Below are 10,028 nucleotides of genomic sequence, written 5' to 3'. Positions count from 1 at the left end.
CATTTAATTTTCTTCCGCTGCGATTATCAGTAAACCATCTATGCATTTATGATTCTAAAACAGAAAAAGAAATGTCAGGAAACTTCTCTCTCTCTCTCTCTCTCTCTCTCTCTCTCTCTCTCTCTCTCTCTCTTTCCATTAAATATGAATAACATTTTGAATGCCGTCTGGTGGTTTTTATGTCGTAAAACACACACACACACACACACACACACACACACACACACACACACACACACACACACACACACACACACACACACACACACACACACACAGTGCCCCCTTGGAAATGAACTGAATAAATGACTCACAAGCACAACTCCCACATCAATAACAGTGGGATCAAGATGGCGGCCGAGGGAGACTACGAGTCAATCCTGTGCGTTAAACCAGATGTCAGCGTTTATCGCATCCCACCACGAGCTTCAAACCGCGCATACAGGTAACGAAACACCTGCAGGTCGCCAACGGAGCTGTGTTGTGTGGTCTAACAGTGTTCGGTGTGGTTCGGTTCGGGCATTCAGCTGGACTGCCCGTGCGTCGGTACAACCCCGGAGTGACACCGCTGTCTTGACGTTCTGTTGTCTTCATCACTACATACAAACAAATCCATCCAGTTTTTATTTCGACAGACTGTTTATTCCCTTGTGTGTTTATCTGTGGTGCTTTGTTCAGCTGTCAGAAATGTGACCGGGATATTTGGCATCATGCCGGGTCGATATGGGCGATTTGCCAGCTCTGCCCCACACTCTCCATGCGTGACAGCAGCTGGGATGTTACACGCGGTTAAACTGAGAATCAACGCAGAATAATTTCAAACGTAATTTTACTTTACGTTTTTGCTCTCCAGACTTGCTATCAGTAAAACCAAAAATGACCACCATGTGGGCCACTGCAGGGCCGGAATCCCCTTCTGAAAAGCCTCGGGGCAAAAATGGATAAGGGCCCCCCCCATCTGCCCCATCTCACTGAACTTTATTTATAGAGCGTTTTAACATTAGTTGAAAAAAGTGCTGAACATCATAGGAGAGAAAAAAAAAACTAATTAAAGTAAAATAAAATGCAAAGTAAAAACAAACAATAGCAGTAAAATGATAAAACAATAAAAGCAAGAAAGCAAGAGTCTCGTGCTAGATCAAAGGCCAGATCATAAAAATGGGTCTTTAGGCGGGTTTTAAAAATGGACAGTGATGGGGCTTCTCTAACTTGTAGCGGCAAAGAGTTCCACAGTTTAGGAGCAGTGACCGCAAAGGCCCTATCCCTGCTGAGCTTCTGGCTAGACCTCGATACCTCCAAAATGAGCTGATCGGTTGATCTGAGGCGCTGGACTGGTGAATATAGGAAAAGCAGCTCAGAGAGGTACAGTGGGGCCAGACCATTTAAGGATTTAAAAACAAATGAAAAAATCTTAAAACGAACTCTAAAATGCACAGGCAGCCAGTGAAGCGATGCTAAAATAGGCCTAATGTGGTTTCTCTCACGCGCTCCAACCAGAATATGAGCAGCGGCATTTGGGACGAGTTAGAGAGATGAATGAGAGATGACTGGCAGACTGCAAGAGCGTTACAGTAATCCAGCGTTACAGTAATCCAGCTGGGAAGTGATGAAGGCATGAATTATTGTTTCAAAGTGCAGAGCAGTTAAAAATGATTTTGCCTTAGCGAGTTGACAAAGGTTAAAAAAGCTAGACTTTATCACAGATCTAATCTTGCGATATAGTTTAAAATCACTATCCAATTTAAAACCCAAATTAGTGACAGTTGGTTTAAAAAGCTAGACAAGGGGCCCGGATCAACTGGGGAAGGCCACTGGAGCCATTCGGTCCAAACACTACAGCTTCTGTTTTTTTCTCATTAAAATTCAGGAAACTCAGGGCCATCTACTCCTTGATGTCATGGAGGTATGGCACAAGAGGCGTAAGAGAAAAGGCATCTTTTTTTTTAGGGGTAGATAAATCAGGCAATAATTGACATACAAATGCCATAGGAAGGAAAAATATAGCAGATATAGTGAAAACAGGAAGGGCCCCAAAACTGAGCTTTGGAACCCCATAGGACACCAGAGCCGTAACAGACTCAGAGCCAGCTATGCTGACACACATGGTTCTACCCACCAAATAAGACCTGAACCAGTCTAATGGAGCACCTTGGATCCCTACTAAGTTCTGGAGCCGTGGCAACAGGATCCTGTGGTCCACTGTGTCAAATGCGGCTGTTAAATCGAGCAAGACCAGGACCACATAATCTCCAGCGTCAGTAGGCAGGAAAATATCATTAACAACCCTCAGTAAAGCTGGATCATTTAAAGCCCCATGTTTAATGATACAGCTTTAGCAAATGTCAGGTTTACTTCAGTTATGATTTCAGTTGATAATGTTGCTAATTTTTTAATGACAGCCATATGTTTTTATATTAAATGTTAGGAACTTGTACATCCTTTGAACTGTCTAAACAGGAGTAAGAACATTTTGATTCATAATAACCCAACTTTGTGGAGATGGTCTGTTTTCATGTTGTCTTTTAAAAAATATTATTTTAATTTGTAGTATGTGTTTTATCTGCCTCTGCCCTTGATATCAGTGTCGTGTATAGTATTGTAAGAATTTTTTTTTTAAATGTACCACCTAGGAAGATAAAAATCAAGGTGCTTTACAAAAGAAATACAAGAAACAAGAAAAAAAACACAACAAAAGCTAAGCAAAAGCAGGTTTAAAAAGATGTTTTTTAGCCGCTTTTTAAATTAGATGACAGAGTCCACGGATCTAAAGCTCAGAGGAAGTTCCAGAGAGTACAGACTGTTGCAAAGACTCTGTTACCTTTAGTTTGTACTTTGCTGCCATTAAAGAAGCATGGTCATCAACTGAAGCAAAGGACGAAAATAAACAGTTGCCCCAGTTTTATGAGACTTAACTGAAGAGAATTGTTAAATGATTTGATTTATTCACTCACATCTGTGACAATTGGTCATGTTTACTCTTTGAAAACACGTATAGCTGGTTGTACAAATGATTTTGTCACCAGGATAACCATAGCATGAAGTTGCTGGTTGAGGTCAATAAAAGTATGACTTTTAAGTTCTGGTTAGCGACCAGTGTTTTAATAGCAACATCTCCTGGTGACACCATGCGGCCTTAGCTCAGGTGCTATAGCTTTTATATTCTAATCCAAAGATTGTTGGTTTGATTACCAGCCAAGTGTCTTTGAGCAAGACAATTAACCCCCACGCTGACCCCTTGGGTTTTATATATTTACTTAGGAGGTCAGACAATCATTGCTAAGTTCTACTTAAGATCCTGCAAGCATTATTTAGCTTTTTCTTGTTTAATTTGATCATAAATCAGTAATCTGTGGACTTTTGGCTGGACAGAAGGAGCTATTTAAAGAAGTTACTTTAAGTTTTAGGACCTCTTATAATGATATCAGACTGATCATTACTTAGCTCTGAAATGGTTGGCATCAACTTGTGTCTCCAGGGCAGCTGACTGGAAGCTGGACACTCCAGACTGGTCCGGTCGAATGAGGATAACAGCAAAGGGCAAAGTGGCATACATTAAACTGGAGGACAAAGTTTCAGGTTGAACTTTTCTGCTTTCTGTACATAAAGCTTGATGCTTTCCTTTTTTTATTAAAACACTGGTTCAGACACTGTGAGAGCACTGCATATGCTGACTTTTCCACTGAGAGTTAGCAGATCTCTGCTGAGTTCACATTACTCTTCACATAGTGCAATGTCTTCTGTTTTTATACATGTTTAACTATTTAGTAACCTGTTTGCTGTACCCTGCGGGTCTGCAGGGGAGCTGTTTGCCCAGGCACCGGTGAAGGAGTACCCCGGTGTTGCAGTGGAGACCGTCAGTGACTCCAGCCGATACTTTGTTCTGAGGATACAGGATGAGAACGGTCAGTATGTGAATATTAGAAAAGTTTTCTGTTTTTATTCCCATTTGAAGACCTTGAAATCCATCATCCAGTTCTCTGGTTTTCATGTCAGCCTTCATTTCTTGTGTGTAGGTCGTAGTGCATTTATTGGAGTTGGCTTTGGGGACCGAGGCGACGCCTTTGACTTCAATGTGGCTTTGCAGGATCATTTCAAGTAAGCAAGGGGGGGGGGGGGGGGGGTTAATGTAAAATGGTGATTACTTTCTTTACTTGGAAAAATGAAAGGGAAACAGAATCACTTTCAGAGTTAACTTTTTTCCATTAATGTAATCAATGAAATCTCCAGGCTTGTGCTTTTTTTTCTTTAGATTTAATTTGTAACAGCTGCTCTTTTTTCCAGAAATGCATTATAGTTTCAAACAGTAGATAAACGGCATATTCGTGTAATTTTAGTTGAGTGTTAACTGTTTACTGCAACGGTCTGCAGTAGATTGTCTGTACCAGCTTGTAAAATTTGCTTACAGAAAACTGCTTGCTGCCTTTGTCCTGCAAACTGCTGTGGTGGATTGTTTATTTATGTATCTGTGCTGATAGTGTGTGTTTGTACGTGTGTGTTTCTGGCTACCTCCAGATGGGTGAAACAGGAGGATGAACTTCGCAAAAGTGCCCAGTTTGGAGATTCAGGACCAAAGCTGGACTTGGGCTTTAAGGAGGGGCAGACCATCACACTTAATCTAGGAGTAGGAGCAAGTTTGTCAGACATTAAATATCAAGATTTTTTTTCTGAATTCTCGTCAGTAAAGTGGATTTAAAGCCATTTTGTTTAGTGTCCTGTTGTAATCCAAGATAAATCACACATGAAATAATGTTTAATCTACATGTAAAATACTTTGCGTAACAACATCTCTTCATTATCTTAAAATCTCAAGTTTTCTTTTTTTGCATCTGCAGCAAGGTAAAAAGAGGGACAAGCCCCGTCCACAAGGCTCAGGTGGGTTTGGACTCCTCCCACCACCACCAGGAGGCAAAATAGCTCCGCCTCCTTCATCGGGCTCCTCTAATCACAACATAGTCCCACAGACAGGCGGCACAGTGACAGGTAGATGAAACCACACTTATCCACCTGCACCAGACTGACACAACAGAGAAATCACTTCTGCTTTTCAAGACTTTATGAGCAGCATAAAATTTTAATTTCAATCCTTGTGATGAGATTTGAGTCTGTTTCAGCCCCTCTTTTGTGTCAACGCTGTTTTTTCTGCCTTGTGCAGCTTTAACCTGCCCAGCTGACCCATTTTCTGGGGTAATTAGCAGCGTTTCCTCTTCAGCCTTCCAGCTGCAGAAAGTGTGTCAGCCTGTGAGCTGTGTTTTTCTGACTGTTTTTCTGTCTGTCAGGCTGCCTGTTGGAGCTGGACAGTAGTAACTCTAACACGATGGTTCAGTCAAACCCTAGTTCAGATCTTCTTTGGGGAGACTTCTCTGCACCTGCAAGGTAGGGGACAAATTTCTTGTGTTTTCCATGTTCACATGACCAAGTGTTCATGATCACCCAGTAACAATGTGATGACCTTCAGGAAGGTTTTACGACGTAGCTAGAAGAATTTTCTCCCATTAAGCACGAGAGACTTTAAGGACCAACATTAATGAGTCATAACGGACATTTTCTGCCTAGTCTGTGTGCCACGGTTTCATTCCGACCTCCGTGGCGGGTCAGTTCACACCTGGAGCGTCTCAGGTGTGGAGGGCAATCACAGGAAATGAAGAATATTGTGATTATCCTTTTCAAGGATAAACATCTCACCGGCCATGATGAAAAAAACAAAACAAAACAAAAACATTGAGACCCCCTGCCTGATTAATGGCATAATGTTTTCATGGTTCAAGAAGCACAAATCTGCATGGGGGCTTTTATTTTGAAAATTACAGAAGCTTTTACACTGCTCCTGTGTCTAATTTCCTGTCTAGCACTATTGGAACTGCTGAGTTTGATGCATTCTGGAACTGGACTTGCTGTGTATGTTTAGCGTACAGCTGCGACAAGGTGCTTCTGACACTGCAGCACACTCAGTGTGAACAAAATCATCGACTAAAACAGCCACGAAAAGCAGCGGAAGCTGCGGCACAGCCATAACACGGCGCACATGCACCCGGTTTAAATTGGGCAAAAGTCCTGCAAAGACAAATATAGTTATAATAAAATGGAAAAAAAGAATGTTAATATGTAAAGCGAGAGAGGTGGATCTAACAGTGATGATAAATTGTAAGTGTGGAGTTAGTCGTCCATCTGATAATGTCTGAAACCACTCCTAATTTATTTATGTGCTTCCAGGAGAAAGGGAAATGGGAGGGTCAGTATTTGGTATGTGCACCTTGCATTCAAGCTTTTTTGTCTTCAGTAATTGTTTTTAATGTATTTTGATGTGTAATTGTATCTTTGGCATCTTCTTATAGATGCTCGTAAGAAATTGGAAAAACTAGTAGTTTTAGGGACAGGCTGCTTGTAAAATGTTGCCTAAAGATCTAGTTTAAAATTCTTTGCTAAATTGTTATGTGTAGACACAACACTGGTTCATCCTGTGAGTTAGGTGCTTTGTTGTGCTTAAATGATTCATAGGTCTGAGTTAAGTAGCTTACAGCCAGTTCAGTTTTTGTTTGACGTTGATAGACCTTGTACAACCAGAGATGCAAGAGTTTTCATTTAATACAAAAATAAAACTAGGATGGACAGGTGCTGAATTTCTTTGCAATTTCTATCTTGTAGTTTAACTAAAAGGGGGGAAAAGTGGTGTTTTTATTTTAACAAATTGTTAGATTTGATCATTTTTGTGTATTTTTTGGGCCCAGTATGTTAATAAAATAGGTTAAAGTGAAAGAATACTTGTTAGATTATTGATTTGAAGCTTTACTGAATAAGGGGATACTGAGCATGGGTGTGGCAAACACACTTGTTACACAAACAGTTGTTATAAAAAGGCCAAATCAAAAGTAATCGAACAACCCAAATAGATTTAGACCCCTCAGGGTTACATGGACCTTCCTGGGGTTGTGTGACAAACGTTGAATGTTAGTCATGGTGATAAACCTCCTTTTACAACGATATCGCCCACCACTCAATGAAGAATATTTTGGATCAATACTGCATGTTTTAACTTGAATGGCTTTCAGTTTTTCTCATAAGTTGCACAAAATGACAGTTATTCTGTCTTTTAAACATTTTTTCCAAAGGATTTTATGTCTTGACAGAGCAGTGCTTTTAATTAAACCAATTTTAAATTAAACCTGAAACTGCTCCTTTGAATAAATATAATCAGAATATGTAAAAACACAGCTAACACAGTTTATATGTTTTCAGCTCTGTCCCACCTCCACCACAACCTCAGAACACCTCCAACTGGATCCAGTTTTGAGTCGTCGTTGGATATGTCGCTTGCGATTTTCACCTCACCTGCATCCGTGTCTGTTGCTTCCTGTCCATCACACTGAGAGTTAACTCCCGCACACTCATCCCAAAGCAGAGACAAGAAACAACACCGTGCTGAGATTTATCATTTCTCTGAAATCCTCCTGACGGCAACACAAAGCATTAATAAGTCAAAGCCATCAAATGACATGAGCCATCTCTGGTGATATTTAAGGGCTATGTGTAATGTCCTGAGTAGCTTCTCTTTTTCTGTGTTTGCATCGGCTTCCCAGCAGGTGGCGCTTTAACTAAGCAGAGCTTTGTTTTATCTGGGCTGAGGTTGGTTGTCTGCCACAGCTCCCCCTACAGGACCAGTAGAGTACTACATCTGAAGACAACGCACCAGTGCTTTCCATAAGCTGTTCAAGAATTGCACTTATAGAGCGAAAAAGTTCAAATATAAAACATAAGTTAAAGGAGAAGGTCAGGCTCTGTCTATTATATGTTAGGATTGGCAATTAATTTTTTTTTCATTTTGTCAACCTTATTTTTTAAATGAATAGTGTGAAAATGAAAGCAATGGCCTGTCTAAACAGCTGTCATATAAATCATGCAAATGAATATGTGATTGGAATTCTTTACATAAAACATGAGATTATTAGACAGAGCTGTGGGTGAGATATGTTTCTACCTACACACTGAAATGTGGCCTGTTACAGCCTGATGTTCAGGCTCACAACTGGTTCAAAACTTATTCATGCAAATATTAATGTATTATACCAAATGTGTGTTTTGAGAACAAAATTATTTCCAAGCATAGGGCTTAACAAAGAGACTGAGGTTACATTTAAATGTTTTGTACATGCAGATGCAGCCACCTGCTCAGATTGCCTTTTATCATATCATCCGCTAACCATCACAGGCTTTTCTGGGTTTACTGAACTCCTTCATAGTTGGGTGGCATATGTACGGTCAAGTATTTTCATAGACATTATTGTGAAGAATTAATCTTATTTTTGGGTATATTAAACGTGCAGATTTATGTTTACAGTGAAACGTTTACCATGGGGAACTTATCAGCCACATTTCATTGCAACACAAATCAGTTGCCAAACACCTACAAGCTTTTTTTATTATCATTTATTTCTATTTTAAACACATTTATAGCATTCTTATATAAGCTAAGAGGAATATTTCATATCCTGCAAAGTTTCTATTAAACTGTAGATTAAATCTATTTAAACAATTGCAGGCGTTCTTCGTTGTGATCACCTTTACTTTTTCTGTAAACGGCATCTCATTGTGATTAATTTAATATCTTTTTTTTGTCAACTTAAAATAAGATGTCTGCGTAGTGGCGTGGGCGTCAACATCGGTATCTTCTGTTTTGACCTTAGAAGCAGTGACTTCACTTTTAGATGACTGTAGGGAAGCTCTACGGTGGAAATAGTTGGCAAGTAAACACTGCTTTGTTTCCATTTCAGCACAAAGCTTATCAGTTTGAGGAAGAAATGTTGCTTTATCTTCCCAGCATTCCCTCTCAACCCATAAGTCTTAAAATAAAGGGAATCAACAAAAAGTCAAACGTCTGTTTCAGCACCAAAACTGAGGTTTTGTCTGAATAAAAAATGCTAATTTTGGGCTGTGCAATAGAGTAATTGCTGCAAAATTACACATGCAATTAGTTTCATGTCTGTAGTGGATGATCATGACACATTTTAAAGAGGAAAATATCAAGCAAACTGCAGTTTATTAGCAAAATCAGCCTTATTTTGACAAGTTATAGTCTGGCAAGCTGGAAAATGTACTTTTTGGCTTTCTTGCAGCCAGTTCTCTTTGACTTTGACTCCTTACACTAATCTAAGATGACAAAATGTGACAGCCAGGACCTTTATAGCTCCTCAGTTGTGTATCTCTTTACATCATAACACAGGGTGACACTATGCTGTAAAGAATAGATTCCTGTAGCCTGTTTGCAAAAAGAAATGCTCTTTTTCTGAAGTGATTGGTTTGCTGTTAGAGATTTAATGGTAGCAGTCTGAGGACTGACAGCCTGAGAAACAAATGATTGTGTTGCTTCATACTGAATGTGCTAATGGCAGCAAATGAAATGTTCATCTTTGTGCTGAAAGACTGTGAATTCAGACTGCGTTTACGGGACTTTCTTGTCAGCATATATTTTTAAAGTTGGCTGTGATCGAATCACATGAACTGTATTTAACTGGAACTGAGATACAGGGCTGACTTGATTTCTGCTGACTAATGTGTTGTGTTTACATTGCTCGTGCTGTTGGCTAAAATAGTGTGTCTCCCTTTTCTCACTTATTTCCCTTTGGCTGTAAAATCACTGGACTAACACTTGATTTATGACCAATTTATTGAGAAAGAGGCAATAAAACCTTTCCAAGGACACATGGAGTCTTGTTCTTTACTTGTTCAAATGATGCTTTCACATTTAATCCAGTAAATGTGAAGCACTCCTTTTCTGGCAGATTGTGATAAATGGTGACACCAAACTAGAATCTGGTGCAAATACCAAGTAGCTCTTTTAAAATTACAAATTTACTACAGGTAAGAGTGGAAATTAGAAGCTGTGACTAAACGTTATGAGTAACACAAGCTGTTACACACACCACAGGTTTCACAGAGTGATCAGTTTAACTGAGTCACACAAAACAGGGTCACTGACCATGGATCATGTTGGAGGCTGGGGATGAAAAAAAGGCAACTCAAGGAAAGTGAGATTT

At 39.8% G+C, this 10,028-nt stretch overlaps 1 protein-coding gene across 1 annotated transcript; it reads left to right on the top strand.

The window, feature by feature from the left end:
• The first annotated feature begins 296 nt into the window (after nucleotides 1-296).
• On the top strand, nucleotides 297-9,693 carry necap1 (NECAP endocytosis associated 1). The gene is made up of 8 exons (XM_042011942.1): nucleotides 297-445; nucleotides 3,476-3,576; nucleotides 3,798-3,902; nucleotides 4,014-4,095; nucleotides 4,513-4,621; nucleotides 4,833-4,980; nucleotides 5,277-5,373; nucleotides 7,234-9,693. Exons 1-8 carry the CDS (start codon nucleotides 306-308, stop codon nucleotides 7,286-7,288), a joined length of 837 nt encoding a protein of 278 aa, XP_041867876.1. The 5' UTR covers nucleotides 297-305; the 3' UTR covers nucleotides 7,289-9,693.
• The last annotated feature ends 335 nt before the right edge of the window (nucleotides 9,694-10,028 follow it).

This window comes from Melanotaenia boesemani, chromosome 17 (assembly GCF_017639745.1).
Source record: "Melanotaenia boesemani isolate fMelBoe1 chromosome 17, fMelBoe1.pri, whole genome shotgun sequence".
Lineage (NCBI taxonomy): Eukaryota > Metazoa > Chordata > Actinopteri > Atheriniformes > Melanotaeniidae > Melanotaenia > Melanotaenia boesemani.
This window is presented reverse-complemented; position numbering and strand designations above follow the sequence as displayed.

Coding starts and splice junctions, on each gene's coding strand:
- necap1 (XM_042011942.1), top strand. CDS start 306: ATGACTCACAAGCACAACTCCCACATCAATAACAGTGGGATCAAGATG. Junction 446..3,475: donor GCTTCAAACCGCGCATACAG/GTAACGAAACAC, acceptor TTGTGTCTCCAG/GGCAGCTGACTGGAAGCTGG. Junction 4,981..5,276: donor GACAGGCGGCACAGTGACAG/GTAGATGAAACC, acceptor TCTGTCTGTCAG/GCTGCCTGTTGGAGCTGGAC.